General features: G+C 41.5%; 1 protein-coding gene across 3 annotated transcripts; it reads right to left on the minus strand.

Annotated features, from left to right (window-relative positions):
* Positions 1–780: 780 nt before the first annotated feature.
* LOC124152824 lies at positions 781–15,295 on the minus strand. 3 transcript variants are annotated; one of them, XM_046525871.2, is made up of 4 exons: positions 15,034–15,295; positions 14,690–14,796; positions 6,734–6,844; positions 781–1,662 (listed from the first exon to the last, which is right to left on the minus strand). In XM_046525871.2, exons 2-4 carry the CDS (start codon positions 14,723–14,725, stop codon positions 805–807), a joined length of 1,005 nt encoding a protein of 334 aa, XP_046381827.2. In that variant the 5' UTR covers positions 14,726–14,796; positions 15,034–15,295; the 3' UTR covers positions 781–804. The 3 variants fall into 3 exon arrangements, with proteins under 3 accessions (XP_046381827.2, XP_048259251.1, XP_046381828.2); XM_048403294.1 differs by having other exon boundaries at positions 15,178–15,286; XM_046525872.2 differs by lacking the exon at positions 6,734–6,844 and having other exon boundaries at positions 14,690–15,295.
* Positions 15,296–21,083: the final 5,788 nt, after the last annotated feature.

The following is a 21,083-nucleotide window of genomic DNA, read 5'->3' on the forward strand; positions in this document are numbered from 1 at the left end:
AGTTGTAGCAGCCCTCTATCCCGGTCTTCAATGTGTGTGTTCGGACGATGGCGTCTGGTATATATAGCAATCAGTGGTTCACATTTGGCGTTTTCTCTTCTCTTCTCTGAATTTAGATGTGACCATTGATATGTAGAATCTCTTACGGCAGTCGGGTACGTTAATATTAATATACCGTTAATGATGTCAGAATAAAACATCAAAGCTATTCACCTGTTTGCTGTTGCGGACATCATGTGATCGGCAAGCCCCACTGCACAGACACGAGAGACATACGACCCGTCCATGTGATGTGTATAACGGACGGACAAACAAAACATAACAGAAATTGAATGGCAACTTTACACAACCCCGTTCGTCATGAAACTGTATGCTTTACTTACATACATATATACACACATATAAACACACATACATATATAGTACCGTGAAGATCCGGGGTAAAATTGGTCTTCAGCAACCCATGCTTGCCGTAAAAGGCGAGTATGCTTGTCGTAAGAGGCGACTAACGGTATCCGGTGGTCATGCTCGTTGACTTGTTTGAAGCATATCATCGTATCCCAATTGGTGGATCGATGCTCATGATATCAACCACTTGATTGTCTGGTACAGACTCGATTATATACAGACCGTTGTTATATAGCTGGAATATTGCTGAGTGCGGCGCAAAACAACAAAACAACAAACCAATCAACTAAACATATAACCGATATTCATAGAAACATAAACATACACATGCATGCATGCAGACAGACAGACAGACAGACAGACAGACAGACAGACATGTACATAGTTTATTGCACGTCACTCTACCAATTCTCTGTAACAAGCATATCCAAGATAGAACCAGCAGTCTCCGGGTACGTCGGCTACATATTGCTGAATAGTCACTCTTTGTTTAACAATAAGCTTTTCCTTGTTAGTGTTCATAGAAAAAATGACCTGTTGGTCTGTATTGCTTAAAGACATGTCGAGATAGTGTTGTACGGCTAGTCGATAGTCTGCTATAAAGATTGGAAGTGTGAACTTTGACCCGAAGAGCATCCCACCACCAAGCCAGACATGGTTTCCTTTGAAAACAGTCTCAGGGGACGTGTCCATATCCACGTCGTACACTTTGTTCATGGCCACGCGAGACTCGTTAAAACCTTGGGGTTTCACGATAACAAACTCTTTACCCCGTTTCAAGATGTGTCGGAAATAGCCGATATCGATCCAAGTGTAATAGGTGGTATTGAAATAATTACTTTTGACTGCTGCCTCCACAGACTCATATTTCGCGTGTTGAGCACAGGAGTATTCAGGCACTACGGTGTTTGGGTGGAACTTTGGATATCCTGGGTTGGAATAGATTTCCTTGATCCTATCTACCCATCCGAACGCCCACAGATTCTTTCTGTCGACCAAGACAATCTTGGTTGTTCCTTCCTTCCCGACTCGCATCTGTTGAAACTGCTCAGCAATGTCCTCCGAGTCTGTGTAAAAGACGAAAGGATTCCGTAGATGTTTGAACACTCCTGCCCACGACATGTACAACTGAGTGTCGAAGAACGATCCACTGCCTTTCCTGAATCGCCCCAGGTTGAAATAGGCAGTGACAACTGTGACGTCAAGAGGCTGCGAGTTGGTGTGTGGAATCGTTCCCGGGTCGCATGGCGGTCTCTGAAACAGTCAATGCTAAACTGAAGTTTTACAAAAAATATTTACGAATAACCTGAAAAATATGTCTGGTTGTGTCTGGCCTGAGGCTTTGATGCTGCCGTTGTAGAGGTCTGCTTGGTTGTAGCTGCCTCATTTGTACTACATACCTCCCATAGGTGTAGCGGTCTGACCAGCTGTGCGGGTGGCAGCGGAGACAGAGGTGTATGGTGTCTCGACATGCCATGTGTCGTTCAAGCTGCCTCCCGCTAAATGACGCATGATGTAGGCATATGGGAGGACTGATTATAAACACAGATTCGTTATTAAGATTGCTAAAATGCCATTTGGAAGTAAATTTACAAAAAAGTGCCTCTTCACTCGTGTGGGTTAAAAGCGTATGTGACCACACTCCTATAAAGATGGAATAATCAACAATACAGTCTACATCAAGGAAATGAAATAATTTACGCATACACTCTTCAAAGAAAGCAACGCACAGGTAGTTTTTTAGTAAAGTTATTGCACCTAATAAAGTCGATATATTTAATTTAATATCATAGATACAAAGATGAAATTTTGGAGCTCGATAGTCACATGTGGCCGTTGTACAAAGAAAACTGTTCACTGACATGACACATAAGGCCACAAGGTTGGGCTGAACTCTCGTGTGACCGCCCGGGCAGCAATCACGGCTCTGCATCTCCTCGGCACTGACTGGATAAGTGGATGAATTCTGTCTTGCGGAATTTTGCGCCATTCTGCTTGTAACATGTTGGCCAGATGTGGGAGTGTCTGCGGCGTGTTCTGACGTTGACGTACACGTCGATCGAGTTCTTCCCAGATGTGTTCGATTGGGTTGAGATGGACAGGATGTTAATGTTGGCTTTATGAAAGTAGTCTACCTTGACACGAGCTGTGTGCGGTGGAGCGGTGTCTTGTTGAAACAGCTCCCTCGGGCGGTCAATGATTGGAAGAAGGTGAGGTTGAACAATTTGATTCATGTAGCGATTTGTTGTCAAATTTCCCTTAACCACACCTAAGTCAGATCTCGTAGTGTAGGATATGCCACACAATGTGGGGCAAATGGTCATTACGACGACGATAAACGCGTCGTCTTCCATCTCGCCGATTAAGAAGAAATCGTGATTCATCGCTTAACAACACTCGTCTCCAGTTTCTCAAATTTCAAGGCTGTAAAGTATGGCATTGACGCAAACGTCGCTGTCGATGGATCTGTTGAAAAACAGGGACAATAAATGGTCTTCTGGGTCGGATTCCAGCCTCGCGAAGATGGTTCCTGACAGTCTGGTCCGATATCCTTCTCAAACGAGGGATGCGTCCTGCAGTCTCCGTAGCTATGGCGATCCTGTGCAGGGGTGGTAACGCTTGGTCGGGCGGTTCTCGGACAGTCTGCAGTGGAATTGAACTATGTGTATAGGTCACAAAAGCCGGCAAATGGTGCTGTGGTGGATGCTGAAGTGGCGTGCAACAGAAGATTCCCCTCTTTTGATATGTCCTATGGCGATGTTCCGATCGGCAGCGCTGAGTCTCGGCATTTTCAAACTTGAAAACTGAGTGACAAATTATTGGCTTATGCTTGCCTTTTTATAGCCACTACCAAGAGTTACGAAGGCCATAACTTGGACATGCATTTTGGTTTACTGTTTTTTTAACAAGTGTGAAAACAATTGCGTTTAAGACATTGCAAATCGACAATGGCTGCGTTTTGACGCACCCTTTGTCGAATATCAGGCCACCAACATTTCCAATAATTTATATTCAATTTATATACCGGATTTTTTGTGTAGTCAGATTCAATAAACTGCATAACTACCTGTGCGTTTCTATCTTTGAAGAGTGTATTTGAATTACTTATAACTTACTGATTGAAACTGACAGATGTCAGAATATATCAAGGGAAAACAGAATATGTAAACTGTACAGTTCAACTGTAGTTGGCGATGAGTTTTGTTTTAGATGTGAAGCTCTTTCAACAACATTGCCTTTATTACATCCCCATCAAATACCAAATTTCACCACATTTATGAAGCTTTCCTCCACAAAAGGCACGAGGGTAACAGACACGATTGTGAGCATCTCATGTAGGACTGTGTACATGGGAAGCATTAGGAGTACTAACACTGTGCTGAACGAGGGTAATAATAATAATAATAATAATAATAATAGTTTAAGTGCAGTGTGTTGAGAAGATCAGCAATCCTGCAGAGTCCTTTGTTTGGATGAAGTCGTCTGGCCTGAAAAGTGAAACTGAAGGCTTTCTGTTCGCTGCTCAGGACCAGTCACTTCCCACTCGAAACCGTCAATGTGTGATTTTGCATCAAAATGTATAAATGAAATGTAGATTATGTAATGAATTTAATGAGACTGTCCAATACGTTGTCAATGGATGCCCAGCTTTAGCACAAACACAGTATCTTTAACGACATGATGGTGTAGCTCGATCATTTTATCACCGTCTTCGCAATGCTTGTTGTGAGGTCCACACATGGTACGACCCGGAGTATGTAGAGGGCGTAATGGAAAATGATAAATACAAATTTCTTTGGAATAGGTCCATTTACAGCCTCAGAAGTATCCACGCTAACAAACCTGAACTTATCCTTTTTGATTAATCCAATGAAATCATTTATATCATCTCCTTTGACACTAATGTGATTTACAAGATTGAGGAAAAACATGGTAAATATGCGGACCTTGTTTTCGAAATGTCACGCTTGCATCCCAATTACCAAGTTGTCCGACTCCCCATTGTTCTCGGTGCCTTAGGTTTGGTACCTCCCAATCTGTTGACTGACATCGGGAGAGTACCCGGGTTTGCTACCAGGAATAAAGCCCTTCTGACAATCTGGGTAATGCAGAAGGCTGCAGTGTTGTCTTCACATTCTCCGAAAAGGTCCAGGGTAGGTTCGACTAGGCAGCGCTTCATGGGAGAAGTCCCATTCGCTATAATAATAATAATGCAAACATTTGCTGCTAGCTAATGTATACAGAGTCAACATGGCACGACAGTATGGTGCTACGCAAGACCATCCGCAACACGAAACACGACAGCCGGCATTCCTTATGCTCAGAAGTTTTTGGTCACATTCAAATATAGCCCTAAAGGAACACAACCTAATAAATAATTCATGATTTCCCGTTTTGTCGCTATTATGAATCTGATGAATGGTATTAGCACGCGTAAAGCTGTAAATCTGCTATACATTTCAAAGAGTGAATTCATTTGTACTTGCGTGGGCACGAATTGACTGAAAGGCATATCTGCTCGAAATAACTCCTGCGCTTCTAAAGGTAGCGTTTTAATGTTTGAAATACGAATTATATAGGACACTGCTTTCTTTTCAATTGCATTTGAAATGGTTCGTCCTATGTGAATTCTATTGCACAAGACTGTGTGACAAGACCAAAAGGCCATCAGCAAGAGAGATCACTTTTACTTTTCATTTGTTAAATTTGCCTTTTCATCGAGCAATATATCAGTGACTATTGTTCACAGCTTTTGATGTGCAAGCTCTTTCTCCCCCTTTGTATGATCAAGATCACAACATTCATAATATTTACACCTTGCCAGTTTGGATAGTAAAAGAAGATAAGGAATTTGAAACGTTATGTACATCAATTCATACGCCCATGTATGCTAGGTAACAACACATCTCATTTGATGAACCCTGAATTATTTACACGTTGCTTTTGAGAAGACCCCCACTTAATTGATTGATTGATTGATTGATTTCGACAAAATTCGCACGACGTCCCAGCATAGTATTCCTGAAAAATCAGTATGTAACCATTCTGTGAATGAACCAATAACAAACAGGGCTTCAGTTTGTAAAGGTCGAAGTTCACAATCAGCCAATCAAATGCCTAGAATAACTGAAAAGTGATATGTTGACACTGTGCAGATATCGGAATGTGTGCGTCGATATGTTTTCAGTAAAGACAATATTGTTAAGATGTATTCACCTTCATTCAAACAAGGCCTACATCCCAGTAGAACATTAACAGGGCCCAGTGCGATGTTACAACACATCAGTGAAACATCATTTCTACGATCTGTTCACAGTGACCTCCACTTGGAGGTAACACAATGATCCGCATGGCATTCCTCAGACTGATGGGTGTTAAGTGAAAAGAGTTTGTCCCGAATTGATATTGTTCTGGGAATTGGGAAGAGAAGTGAATTTTCTTTCTGAAATGAATAACATTACTTTATGCAGCATTGGTTTTGTTTTTTTGTTTGTTTATTTGTTTGTTTGTTTGTTTGTTTGTTTGTTTGTTCTTTAAAGCTATTCTGGGAACCTTATCAACCCTTCCACAAACATCATGTACCCTTGACTTTTGTGTACTGGATTTTACACCAAACCCTGTTTTCATGCGTTTGCATGTACCTCTTCAATGACATCCAAATGTTCCAGACCCCACATATCTGTATCAGATATTTAAAAGTAAGCATATGTTATATTGTCAACAACTTTTTGATATGCCTACCTAATTTGTTTTGGCAATGCAATTTTACGTGTCTCTTTTTATCTTCCTGTAAAATATACGCCCACGTATTTATAAAATGAAACTACTTCTTCAGGGTTTCCTTTATAATGCATTTTGTCTTTTATTGATAAGTTACCACCGTTTATAAAACAAACTACAACTCTGTTTTGTCCATATTTACAGAATGAGTACAGCGTTAAGTACAGTGCTACACTCAGCTGATTAGAGAGCCAACAGAGAAGACGGTGGCAGCGAAATGATGTGGAAGAATTAAACCTGTATCTGTTTGTTTGTTTGTTTAACGCCGCACTCAGCAATATTCCGGCTATATGAATAATATATAAATAATCGAGTTTGGATAAGACAATCCAATGATTGACATCATGAGGATCGATCCATGCAATTGGCTCTAAATAAACATGAAATAATGAAAATTGTAAATACAAATAAAGTCACTGGCTTTCGAATACGAATGGCCTCTCTCTCTCTCTCTCTGTCTGTCTGTCTCTCTCTCTCTCTCTCTCTCTCTCTCTCTCTCTCTCTCTCTCTCTCTCTGTGTACTTCTATGTTTGTTTCTACGTACCTGTACTGGAGGGTTACTGAATCTGACGACGATGATAACGGAAGCAGTTACCAGGAAGAACAGGAAACATAGTACCCTTTTCTTCGTGACACAGTGGGTCACCTTTGGAACCTGCACAAGGCACAAACATACACGTGTCAATACAAGTCCGCATCAGAACCTGTACAGGGCACAGACATACACGTGTCAATACAAGTCCGCACCAGAACCTGTACAGGGCACAGACATACACGTGTCAATACAAGTCCGCACCAGAACCTGTACAGGACACAGACATACACGTGTCAATACAAGTCCGCATCAGAACCTGCACAAGGCACAGACATACACGTGTCAATACAAGTCCGCACCAGAACCGGTACAGGACACAGACATACACGTGTCAATACAAGTCCGCATCAGAACCTGTACAGGGCACAGACATACACGTGTCAATACAAGTCCGCACCAGAACCTGTACAGGACACAGACATACACGTGTCAATACAATACAGCCAGAACCTGTCACACTTGGTATGTTTTAGCATTATGTTTCAGCTGTACCGTTTGAAGGACCCGCGATTATTATGAAACCTGTTCAAAGTACACTTATTATTCAGATATGCACAACGGTCGGGCAACGCAGAAGATGACCTACTGTTGTATCCCCACTATGTTACTCTGAACTGTCACACTGTAAGGCATGTCACTATGTCACACTGAACTGTCACATTCTAAGGCATGTCACTATGTCACACTGAACTGTCACACTGTAGGGCATGTCACTATGTCACACTGAACAGTCACACTGTAAGGCGTGTCACTATGTCACACTGAACTGTCACACTGTAAGGCATGTCACTATGTCACACTGAACAGTCACACTGTAAGGCGTGTCCCTATGTCACACTGAACCGTCACACTGTAAGGCATGTCACTATTTCACACTGAACTGTCACACTGTAAGGCATGTCACCATGTCAAACTGAGCTGTCACACTTAGAGGCATGTCACTATGTCACACTGTAAGGCATGTCACTATGTCACACTGAAGTGTCACACTTTAAGGCATGTCACTATGTCACACTGAACTGTCACTATGTCACACTGAACTGTCACACTGTAAGGCATGTCACTATGTCACACTGAACTGTCACACTGTAGGGCATGTCACTATGTTACACTGAAGTGTCACACTGTAAGCCATTCACTATGTCACACTTAACCGTCACACTGTAAGGCGTGTCACTATGTCACACTGAACTGTCACACTGTAAGGCGTGTCACTATGTCACACTGAACTGTCACACTGTAAGGCGTGTCACTATGTCACACTGAACTGTCACACTGTAAGGCATGTCACTATGTCACACTGTAGGGCATGTCACTATGTCACATTGAAATGTCCGGAGCGACCCAAGACTGCAGAAAGGGATTGATTATTTAGAAAACTGTTTGCTCTCGTGCATCACATATGCTGATATTGAAGACTTTGTTTTTGTGATTATGGGTGATATGAATGCTAGAACAGGCAACTTAATGAATTATATTTTACAGGATGGCAACAAATACATTCCTTCACTGGAAGATTTGAATTGTAAAACTGACAGTTTTAGCCTATCTAGAAAGTGGACAGATGATCGTGTAAACTCCTATGGTTGTGATTTAATAGATTTATGCTGTTCTCTTGATATACATATGATGAATGGGAGAACAATATCAGATCCCCGCGGGGATTTTACATGCTTTGCTGGTGGGGGTGCCAGCATGGTTGATTATTGTTTATGTTCATCTGAATTATTTAGGACTAATTATGATTTCAGTGTAGCAACAAGATGTGAGTCAGATCATTTTCCCATTGTGTTTAAGATTGCTGTTACAGATGCAGAGAATGTTGTCAGTAACATGAATGCTTATAATGCAGAATCTATTTGTAGATACCGATGGTGTGCTGGTAAGGCTGAAGCGTTTTCTGAGCTACTTCGGGACTCGCTATCATCATATAGTTTTGATGATTTCATGGGTGATATTTCTAGCGGTGTTGATTGTACTGTTACAAAATTGACATCATTGATCATTACTTGTGCTGCTGTCAGTGATATGAAGGTAATTACAAGTTCAAACATATGTACATTTTCAGGAGCAAGATGGCATGATAGCGAATGTAAAGAGCTGAAACCAAGAGAAATATCGTATTCTTAATATGTTTAGAATAACTGGTGATCTGAACTATTTACAACAGTTTAGACAGTCAAGAAATGCGTATCGAAATATGTGTAGACAAAAGAAATTGATTTTTGAAGAGCGATTACTTGAGGATTTAATGTTTCATACTTGTAGTCCTAAGATCTTCAGGAACCAAGTGACGGGACTTGTATCAAAAAACAGTAATGCAACTCAGTTTATAGCTCCATCAGAATGGGTCTCCTACTTTAAAAATATTTTGAATATAACTGATTATGATGTTGATCACGATAATCTTGGTTCCGCTGAGAGTTTTGTTTATGAACACGAGGAATTTAACTCTTTTGTCTGCAATGATGAAGAATTAAATGATATTTTGAATTGTGAAATCACTGAACCAGAAATTTTACATGCTATTAATCATTTGAAAGATGGTAAGGCGGCTGGTCCCGATGGAGTTCTACCAGAAATGATAAAGTGTTGCAAGGGTAATCTTCTTCCTTATCTAGTTATATTATATAACGCTATTTTGCAGAGTGGTAATTTTCCTGAGGATTGGGCTCGAGGTTTACTTACTCCCTTTCATAAGAAAGGCAGCAAATTTGATGTTAACAATTATAGGGGTATTACACTTAGTGATGTATTGGGTAAAATATTTACTTTTATTCTTAATAAACGGCTTACTATGTTTTGTGACATTTACGATAAGATACCAGAGTCTCAGGCAGGTTTTAGGACTGGATGCAGCACCATTGATAATATATTTGTGTTGCAAAGTCTAATACAGAAATACCTATCTAAAGCTAATGGCAGATTTTACTGTTTATTTGTTGATTTTAGAAAAGCCTTTGATTGTGTAAATAGAAAATTGTTGTTGTATGTCATGTTAAATAAGGGTATACATGGAAAGTTATTTTATGTCATTAAAGATATGTATTTAAAAGTGAAATCGGCTGTAAAGTTATCAAATAGCACAGCAACTTGCTACTTTGAAACGCTAAGTGGTGTACGCCAAGGCTGCACCCTTAGCCCAATATTGTTCTCTTTGCTTTATATTGTTGAATTAGAATCAATGTTGCAGTACTCCGGCGAGAGGGGGATATTTGTGAGTCAAGAATCTCTAGACATTTTGTTGTTATTATATGCCGATGATTTGTGCATAATTGATGATACTGTAGTTGATCTCCAACGAAAACTTAATATCCTTAAATCCTTCTGTACTAAATGGGGTTTAGAAGTTAACCTTAGTAAGACTGAAATTTTAGTTTTCAGAAATGGTGGAAAACTTAGGTGTACTGAGAAATGGAGGTTTGGAGATGTTAATGTTAATGTATCTACCTATTATAATTATCTAGGTTTGTTATTTTCAAATCGGCTGTGTTGGACGACTGGTATCAACTCTCTTGTTCGTTGTTAAGAAATTACAGCATTGTTTGAAGAACATACCCGTACATATACTTTTTAAAATATTTGACGGTCAAATTAAGCCTGTATTATTATACACTTCAGAAATATGGGGATATTCAAAAATTGCAGCAATTGAAAAAATTCAGATTAAATTCTGTAAATTTACTATTGGAATTGGAAGTCATGTTACAAATGTTGCTGCCCTTGGCGAATGTGGTAGATATGGATTATTTATTGATTATCACAAGAGATGTATTAAATATTGGTTGAAATTGTTATCTTTACCCAGTTATAGATACCCTAAGCAGTGTTATTTAATACTGAAATCTTTAGATGAAGTTTATCGCAATACATGGGTAACTTGTGTCAAAAGATTATTATTCAGTTATGGATTTGGCCACGTGTGGATTTCGCAGGAAGTTGGTAATGAGACCTCTTTATTAATGCATTTATTCAAAGGTTAAAAGACTGTAACCAACATGACTGGTATTGTAAAGTTTGTGAAATACGTAAATTATCAATGTATAAGGAATATAAGTCATTGCTAACAGTTGAAAAGTATCTCTGGGAAATCACAAGCCGTCATTATAGACGTATGTTTTGTCTGTTAAGAGTTGGCGAGTTGCCATTCATGGTAAATTTAGGTAGAAGATGCTGTATAGAGTACTGTAATAGGCAGTGCAGATTTTGTAATTTACAGGAAATTGAAGATGAGTTTAATTTTATGCTTGTCTGCCCATGTTACAGATATTTAATCCTACTTTATTTAAATATAATACACTATTATCTTGTAACCGCACTAGTATTGTAACTAATTGTGTTAAGAATACTGAACCAAATTAAAAACTTCATAATCCTAGTTATCATGACCAGTTATCATTGTGGGCCCTTATTGTGTATTTAAACAGTAATGGCCACGTATTGTCTTCAGATAACACCCGTTTTGTGCAGGTGAATCGATCAAAATCATGTGCACAGCACTATAGTGGCAAAAGTGGTTTTTCACGTGCAACTGGTCACGTGGCCATAATACCGCACGTGTTTTCAGCCATACTTGTTAGCAGTCATTAACAGAAAAAGAAAAACACAAGAAAACCAGAAGTCTTTACGGCCATTTGTCATGCCACGCCTTTTAAATGTGCAACGTGAACGTGCCACCGGCATGTTGCAGACGGGAGCGTCCGTAGCTGAAGTCGCAAGGATGATGGGTTGTAGTCGACGGACTGTTTATGATTTACAGACGCGTCTACAGCCAACGGGTACCACCGCTGATCGCCCTCGGCCAGGTCGACCACGTGTGACGTCACATGCAGAGGATCGTCAGATTGTCTAACGTCACCTCCCTAACCGATTTTTGACGGCTACATCAACCAGAAATGAACTGTTTAGGGGTAGACTGAGTGCGCAAAATGTTCGAAACCGTCTGAGAACTGCTCACCTTCAAGCACGACGGCCATACTGCGGGCCGATTCTGACTCAATTATACAGACGTCAACGTCAATTGTGGGCACAGCGACACTTACGATGGACTCAGAGGAATTGGAATCAAGTCGTCTTCAGTGATGAATCCCGATTTAATCTTCGATTTGCTGACGGTAGGGGGAGGGTCTGGAGGCGCCGTCATGAACGTTACGCCCAGTGTTGTGTACAGGAAGTTGACAGATTTCGAGGCGGAAGTGTCATTGTGTTGGGTGCTTTCTGTGGCAATGCACGTTCCAGGCTTCTTGTCATCCGTGGCAACCTCAACGCTGCTGCTTACCGCGACCAGGTACTGGCACCAGAACTTCTGCCTTTTATGGCAGCACATGGACCCGGTTTGATCTTCCAACACGACAATGCAAGACCCCACACAGCAGTTTTGACAAGGAATTTCCTTCAGAATGCGGGAGTCAACGTCATGGACTGGCCGTCAAGCTCTCCCGACCTCAATCCCATCGAACACGTCTGGGATGCTCTTGGCAGAAGTCTGCGCACTCTCCAACCAACCACAGAATTTGCAAGATCTTGGCACCATTTTGCAGCAACAATGGCGTCGTCTTCCCAATCATGTGTTCACAAACATCACAAGGTACATGCGGAGGCGTTGTGTGGCAGTTGTCAACGCACATGGTGGCCATACACGCTACTGAACTTGTGTGCCATCAGATTCTCGTGCTTAGGACTTATGATTTAAACTGTTGAAGTTCTTACCGAATACCGTAGGTGCTTGGAAAAATTATGGTTACCACCGTTAATTAAACTCCTTCTTTGGACATTAATGATTAAAAATTACCTTCTCTGATACATTTGTCCGTTGTATATCATATATGGGATTACTTTTTAAAATGTGAAGTTTTTAATTTGACTCAGTATATATACTGGAAGCACTTGCAATCCGAAATACTGTCACTTAATACCCTCTGTCAACTGCCTCATACTGTATTTTTCAATGAGTATTTGTACGTGGGGCTATGGCCTTTATACTGAAATAAATTATTGAACTGAATGTTGCAAAGAAATTGATTGTTTATCTGTACAAGCATATGGAGGCAGATGATTGATTACTTCATATTAAGTGTCGGCTTCATATGGTAAAGATTTTTTCAAATGAATGCACATGCTTCAAATACAGTAAATAGTACATATATACATTTCGTAACGCCGAGGTAGTGCTATGTGGGTCAGTCTGACTTTCGGGTGTAGGTTAGGGCTCAGTCACACATTCCTGATTTTTACTGCCGTCCTTGATAGGACCATTCCCGATTACAATTTGTCAAAAGTCTGATCAAGATCCTGTGATTCGTGGCGGGAAATTCACAAGCAATCAGATATTGTTCAGGAAGCGTCCCCATTCAGCCGTTTCCCGTTCTCAATCCGAATCTGATCCGATTTGTATCTTCTGCATGGTAAAAAAAACCCACCGAACGTGTCCCTATAGCGTCCCGATTCTCCCGAATGCCATCCGACAGAGATCAGACAGTGACCGGACAGTGAACCGACAAAGACGGTTTGCATTTGGCAAGATCTGGATGCAATCTGGACTCGATTCATGCCCGTTCATCACGTGAGCGTACCGATCTACAGGACACCGTCCAGACGTCACAGGACATCGTTACGATTTTGAACCGATAAAGCAGAATCTCTCACGACACATTCACGTTTGTAATCCAACGAGACAAAATCGGCTGAGTTTCCCAAATGTTACGGGACGCAGTATACTGTCGGGAGTGCTTGGCCGACTTCTCTGGACCTTTCCCGATCCGTAGGACTCTGTTACGAACGTATATATGACTGCATTTAGATCATTCCAGATCATTGAGGATAGTAATACGACTTTTTCACTTTTCGTGTCGTAGCGCTGTCTGATCTCAAACGGGAGCCATAATCGGCACTGTGTGAACCTGGCCTTAGTGTCTGCTCACCCTAACTTCCCGGTCTTGACGGCTGTTGGGCTCCCAGAATTACCATGACAATATACCAGGTGGTGAGGATCGCTTCTTCGTCCTCATTGAATTAGTTTTGTACAGATATCCATGGAGATTCATACTTTCACACCATAACATTCGTGTTGATTCAACAACAGAGAATAAACAAGCGTAGATATAAAAAAAATGTAGGTTTAGGTTTAAAGGGAAATATCAATGGATTTATGCATATCGAAATGATGTTGATTGGACATTTATCAGTAAGGTTATCAGTTTCCTAATGTTGCGTGTTATCTGCTCCTCTAAATGACGTACCCCTATTCAAACCCTGTACAGCATTATATATGATCACAATAAATTAGGTCCTGTATCCTAAATACAAAACACGTAACCTTCGTGAGGTATCGACGTAAGGAAATAATTAGAACAAATATGGATTAATCCATCCCTTAATTAGGTGTGACAGCATGCATTGTGTACAGTAAACTACGGTTATAACGAACTCAAATGGACCACTAATTTAAGTTCGTTATAAACGTAGTTCGTTATAAGCATACATACACCATCTATACAGCAAATGGCGGGGACCATTAAGTTCGTAATATCCGTCAGTTCGTCATAAGCGTGTTCGTTATAAACGTTTTTTACTGTACGTCCATTTGAGGACCTTTGTCTTTAACTATAGACCTGCATCAGCTGACTATGCAAGGAGACATCCATGTGCTTCTCGAATAGTCGACGTTATCGTTCACATAGGGTTACGTTAAATACGTTTATAACGAACACGCTTATAACGAACTGGCGGATATTACGAACTAAATATTTTGGTCCCCTCAATTTGCTGTTCAGATTTTGTATGTATGCTGATAACGAACTACGGTTATAACGACCTTAAATTAGTGGTCCTTTTGACTTCGTTTTAACCGCAGTATACTGTACCACAATATGCTAAATATTAACTACATACATGTAGTATATTTACCTTTCTCATGAGAGACGCTTTAAGCTGGCGAAACATCCCGAATGTGTCGTTTACTCCAACCACCAACGCCAGATGGGGTATGTATTCGGAGATCCACTATCAAGTGACTGAAACGGGGAATCCTTGTATTGGTCAGTGAATAATGGCTGTGTGAGACTGAATCATACGTTCCCCGTGTTGACTACACTGATCTGCACGTCATTCAAGATCGTATTCATATATCCGCATGCCATAGGCATTGATCACCTTGCTGACGAACATGTACTATATCCAATGCAAGAGATACGTTGACATGGATAGTACCCGATGTTAAAAAGACATTGACACCGCCAAACAGTACCTACCAGTACAGTATTGAAGGATTTCAAGCGCAATAATCAATCCTGCATTTTACGACGTCAGGATACTCCACGTGATTGCTTCACATGAAACTTCACCTGGCTGTTGTCCCAACAACGCCCTCAGGAACCACAGACATCAATACCTACACCATAACCTTTGCAGTCCCCAGGGAACTGTGATGACAGTGAGAGCTTTTCTGGGGTTCTCGTGTCACTATGATAGACACAGAACGTACCCACGCCTACTTTTCTAAACTCGCCTTTACAAAGAGGGAGCGTTTTGAATATAACACTGTGATCTGCTGTTTTTCAGAGCATATCCGTCCTACCTGTCACACAGGGATTGAAGCTCACGGGGTGTTGCCGGGGTTTTGACTACCTTAATATTTTTTACAGCGTTATGGCTGAGTCGCTGTATAGTGTTTAAATAGATGTGGTGGAGAAAAGGTTACGCTTTCTTTGCCGACATTATGTGCATTCACATTATCTCTGTGGTAAGGTAGATATAGTCTAGTGGATAGAGTGGTATCCGCCGTACGATCCTCGGCCTTTTGTACCCCTTGTTTGCCAGGCGCAAGGGCCGCTCGGCTCGCAGTCTGTATACTGTGTCTGTGTGTGTACTGTGTCTGTGTGTATACTGTGTCTGAGTGTGTACATTCGCATGCGTGCCATTGATTTCATCAGAAATGACATTCAGATATTTACGAAATTTCAAGATATGATACTTATCGCCATTTCAAGCCATTGCTCGAACCAGAATCTTATTTAACAAACTTACGGTACAGAAATTTTCGTAACATCATTATTCGTTTTAGATTGGCCTGAATGATCCATAAATAAACACAGGGAGATTTTCATCTATTGAGAAATCTCTAAGGTTATGCCCATTCTGTGACATTGTTGTCGAAGATGAATACCATTTTATGTTTATTTGCCCTATTTACGAAAATCTAAGAAACAAGTACTTACCGCAGTGGTCTTTAGCTCGTGTTAACGCTATAACATTGTCTTCATTACTGTCCTGCAAGGATCTTCTAACACAACATCAACTGGCTTTGTGCATACATCATGCGTTTTTGTTACGAAGTGAATTGTTACCTTGACTTTGTATCTTATAAAATATGTTATGTAACTCCGTTGTATATGGGTATGGCCTTTCATACAATAAAGAAATGAATTGAATTGAATTGAATTGAGTTGGGTGTTCATCCGGCATTAGTCCGGATTAGTACAAGCAGCCACACACACAGCCACACAGCCACACAGCCACACAGCCCCCCCCCCCCCCCCCCCCCCACACACACACACACACATTTACACTAACTGAAATACACACACACATTCACACTAACTAAAATACACACACACTGCCACACACACATTCACACTAACCACAATACACACACACACGCGCACATACATTCACACTAACCAAAATACACACACACATGCACACACACACATTCACACTAACTAAAATACACACACACGCACACACACTTTCACACTAACTAAAACACACACACACACGCACACGCACACATTCACACTTACTAAAATACACACACACTCGCGTTTAACGTTTATGAGGCAGTATATCATGTTCATGGGGAAGTATATAACAGTCGTGAGGCAGTATATAACAAGCATGAGGCATAATATAACGTACATGGGGTAGTATATAACGACCGTGAGGTAGTATATAACGTTCATGAGGCAGTTTATAACGGTCGTGAGGCGGTTTATTACGTTCATGAGGCAGTATTTAACACACACAAGCACACACACATTCACACTAACTAAATTACACACACACACGCACACGCGCACAACCACACCAACACAGGGTATCGTAAATCTGGTAGAGCACAACTTAGGCACGAAGCATGCCTTCATGAGGCAGTATATAACGGTCATGATGCAGTATATAACAGTGGTAAGGCAAGATATAACGTTTATGAGGTAGTATATAACGTTCATGAGGCAGTATATGACGTGCATGGGGCAATATATACCGAAACCGCAAAAGAAACGTCACACCAAGTAACATTGCATGAACAGTTGTCATTTAAATATCTGGGTAATTTGTCAAAGTTTCTAAAATTTAACATTACCTTGTCCGGAAAAATGAAATTAGATGATAAAAAACCAAATCAGATGACAATAAAACCGATCGCTTAAACGCATTACGGAAACGGCCATGGTAACCCGATACACGTGAGTTCCGTTGAAATTGAAATGCACATGCGTTCCCCCATTTCTTGCCCTATAAACCAGATCAGATAACATTCATTCGTTATTGAATTGCTACCACATGCCAAGATTGACGAGGAATAAGCGACACCAAGCCCTTGAACGATTGCAGGTTTGACAAACCGCAAGTCCACGTAAGGACCATATACAGGCTCCAACAACGGTACCAGACCACCAACACTACAGATGACCAACCACGTAGTGGAAAACCAAGGGTCACCACCCGACGTCAGGATCGTCAGATTGTGCGACAGCATCTTCAAGATCGCTTTGTTACTGCTGTAGAAACTACTCGACAGACCATGGGGACACACCAGCGACACATTAGTGCGGACACCGTCACTGCAGACACCTCCACTGTCATAGGCCTCACCGATGACTCATTCTGACACCACGTCATCGCCGGGACTGTCTTCAGTTGGCAACACAGCAGTAGCATTGGCGCCACCAGCAGTGGAGAAGAGTCCTGTTCTCAGACGAGAGCCGTTACTGTATCTCAACAGCAGATGGCAGAGGGAGAGTCAGGCGACGCCGTGGGGAACGTTATTCGGATGCTTGTGTTGTTGAGACTCGTGGGGTCGTCTGAGCATCAAGGTGTGGGATAGAATTGGTCTTGCACAGAGGGTCGGCCCTGTGGTCTTCCAGAACATCGGTCCAGGGAGAGGCAATGGTGTCACAGCAGCTCGGTACATTGATCAAGTCTTGAGACCACACGTCATACCACATTTGGCACGTCGCAGCAACCACGAGTTTCAGCATGATAACGCCCGTGCCAACACTGCGAGAGCAACAAGAGACTTCCTCCAGCAGAATGGCATCAGAACCATGCAGTGGCCTGCCCTCAGTCCCGATTTAAATCCCATTGAGCACCTGTCGGACGAGTGAGTGAGTGAGTTGGGTTTAACGCCACTTTTAACAGTATTACAGTTATAATGGCGTGTAAGCTTAATGTGGAGGAAAGCCCGAACTGATGCAGGTCTCTGACGTTTACCACTTCGGTGAAACCCACGAGTACGGGTATTGTGCTGACAAACCTAGAAACATAATTGGGGCGAACCGGGATTCGAACCCACAATCATAGGTTTCCGGCGTTTCCGGCGTTTCCAAGGGACGTAACTCTGCACAGCGAATCGCGGCGCCTTAGACGACTGGGCCACCCGTGCCCCCAGCGTGACGAGGATCGTGGGTGCGAATATTATAATATAAGAACAAATCAAGTCCATCAGTGATATCTACCATCATGCATGTACACTTTATGTACACCACATGTAAATGTTTTGTATTTAACACTATATCTGAAAAAGTTGATGCAAATGTAACAAGCGTTGATCGAAGCGAGATGGAACAGCATCACTATAAACTTCAAGTGTTCATATCAGGACAACGCGACTGAGGAACTGTCATATTAATAATGATGTACTGCTATTTATATAACCTGTATTACTCTTCCTGTGATTCATATGGATAAAGTACAACGACAAATAATTTATGTTTGGCAATTTTAAACTTTTTTTCCAACCAGTACTTTTACAATCGTCACTATATTTGGTAAATGTTGGCAAAATAAGAATATTGGAATGAGACGTGAGGCAAAAGAAAGAATACTCTTCAAAATTAGAATTAACCAAAAAACTAGAACCGCTATCATTGCGTTACTACACTGCAAACTTAAGATCCAACCGTCAACTATGATACCCCTAAAATACATCACCCGTAAAAGGTGACTATGCTTGTCGTAAGAGGCGACTAACGGGATCGGGTGGTCAGGCTTGCTGACTTGGTTGATGCATGTCATCGAATTGCGTGGATTGATGCTCATGATATCAATCACTGGATTGTCTTGTCCAGACTGGCTGATTTACAGACCGCCGTCATATAGCTTGAATATTGGAGTGTGGCGTTAAATAACATTAGTTTGTCACGCTATGGCTGACGAGAATATACTTTTCCAAGTTTGGTATCCTTGTTGTGGTTCTGATCACAGCAACGAAACTGTCTGAAGTGTTGAACTATGACTGTGGTCAGATGATAAGGGGAATGGCTGACTCAGTCATCTGAAGCGCTGTTAAGAGTTGCGTCCCTTCAGCGTATCCTGAACCTGGGATCTTTTGGCTCCAATCACAGATTCGCCCGCATTATTGGTCCAGGTTTGACCCAGCTTCAACCCAACTTATACTGCATTGCATTTTTGCCTTACAAACAGGGAGCCGATGCTATAACATCGAAAACTACAAATTTGTCTGTTTCCCATTAATTGCAAGTTGAAGCTTTTGAGTTTCCCAGTGGACAATATTTATATGGCAACGTACGTACATTCTACAGGAAGGCGGTTCTGTTTGCATGGTATCAGCACATCGCCTGTTACATCATGTTACTGTCGTGCGGACCGCCTCCGTGGTCTTGTGGTAGAGCGTCCGCCCGGAGAGCGGAAGGTCCGGGGTTCGATCCCCGACCGCGTCATACCAAAAGACGTCAAAAGATGGTACTTGTTTTTACCCTGTCTGGCGCTCGGCATTAAGGGGCTAAAACAAGGACTGGTCGGCTCGGGGTCAGTATACTGTGTCTGAGTGGGATATTCATGTTAAACTGGTATCTCAGTGAGCTAGCACTATAAATCGGCATCAGTCCGGACTAGTACAAGCAGCCACACACACACGTGCATGCACGTCGCTATATAAGTGCAATAATCTTGGACGCGACGTTAAACCCCATTTCACCTCACCTACTGTCGTGCGTCCACTGTACAATTTCCGACATTTAGAATTTGACATGCGACCATCCATTTTGAAATATTTGCTTAGCATACTCATCAAAAAGAATACATTTGCAGTCTATTTAAAAGCAATATTGAGTGAGTGAGTGAGTGAGTTAGGTTCAACGCCGACTTTAGCAGTATTCGAGTTATAACGCAGCGTGTCAGCTTATTGTGGGAGGAAACCCTGAATTGATGCAGGTCTCAGACGTTTATAACTGTTCAAACGATTTGCAATTCAACAGAAATTTAAGAAAGAAAATGACACACAGATTAACAGTTATGATGTCACGTGACTTCATTGTGTCATTTCATTGCCTTGTTTTTAGTGGCATATCAAATGTCCGTCAAATGTTTTGTTAACTGACAAGATTACGATGAATTAATTACGGCTGCACTGGCATAACGCTTGCGTTTCAAACATGATAGCATATTGAAATTTGCTGAAAGGTCTATTTTACGACTAAACCGTACAAATGCACATACGTTTTCCAATTACAAGTACGTGTCACATTTTCAGATCAACACGAGTGTTCTATGAAAAGGACACGATTTCTGTCATATTGTCGACGATGTTGTGTGGACAATGACAGACAGACAGACAGAAAGATTTATTCAGTAATCAGGCCTCCAGCCCATTATACATGTTAACATAATGTAGATCATACATGTTTATATACCATGGCGTTATGTTATGACAAATAGTTTTAGAATACGTTAGAACAGTGATGAGTTACGTGTATTCATAACTTTAGATAGGAATAGTCCAAGGTGTTTTAAAGTTCTTGTTGAGTTTGTTGACATAACTGTTGAAATGTGCTAAAGTTGATTTGACTTTCAGCAAAGCATTCTCTTCTTGCAGCTCGGTATCTGTCACAGATTGACAAGGGGCGTCGGGTAGCCTAGTGGTTAAAGCGTTCGCTCGTCACGCCGAAGACCCAGGTTCGATTCCCGACATGGGTACAGTGTGTGAAGCCCATTTCTGGTGTCCCCCGCCGTGATATTGCTGGAATATTGCTAAAAGCGGCGTAAAACCATACTCACTCAC

This window comes from Haliotis rufescens, unplaced genomic scaffold (assembly GCF_023055435.1).
Source record: "Haliotis rufescens isolate VD_foot unplaced genomic scaffold, xgHalRufe1.0.p SCAF_3, whole genome shotgun sequence".
NCBI lineage: Eukaryota > Metazoa > Mollusca > Gastropoda > Lepetellida > Haliotidae > Haliotis > Haliotis rufescens.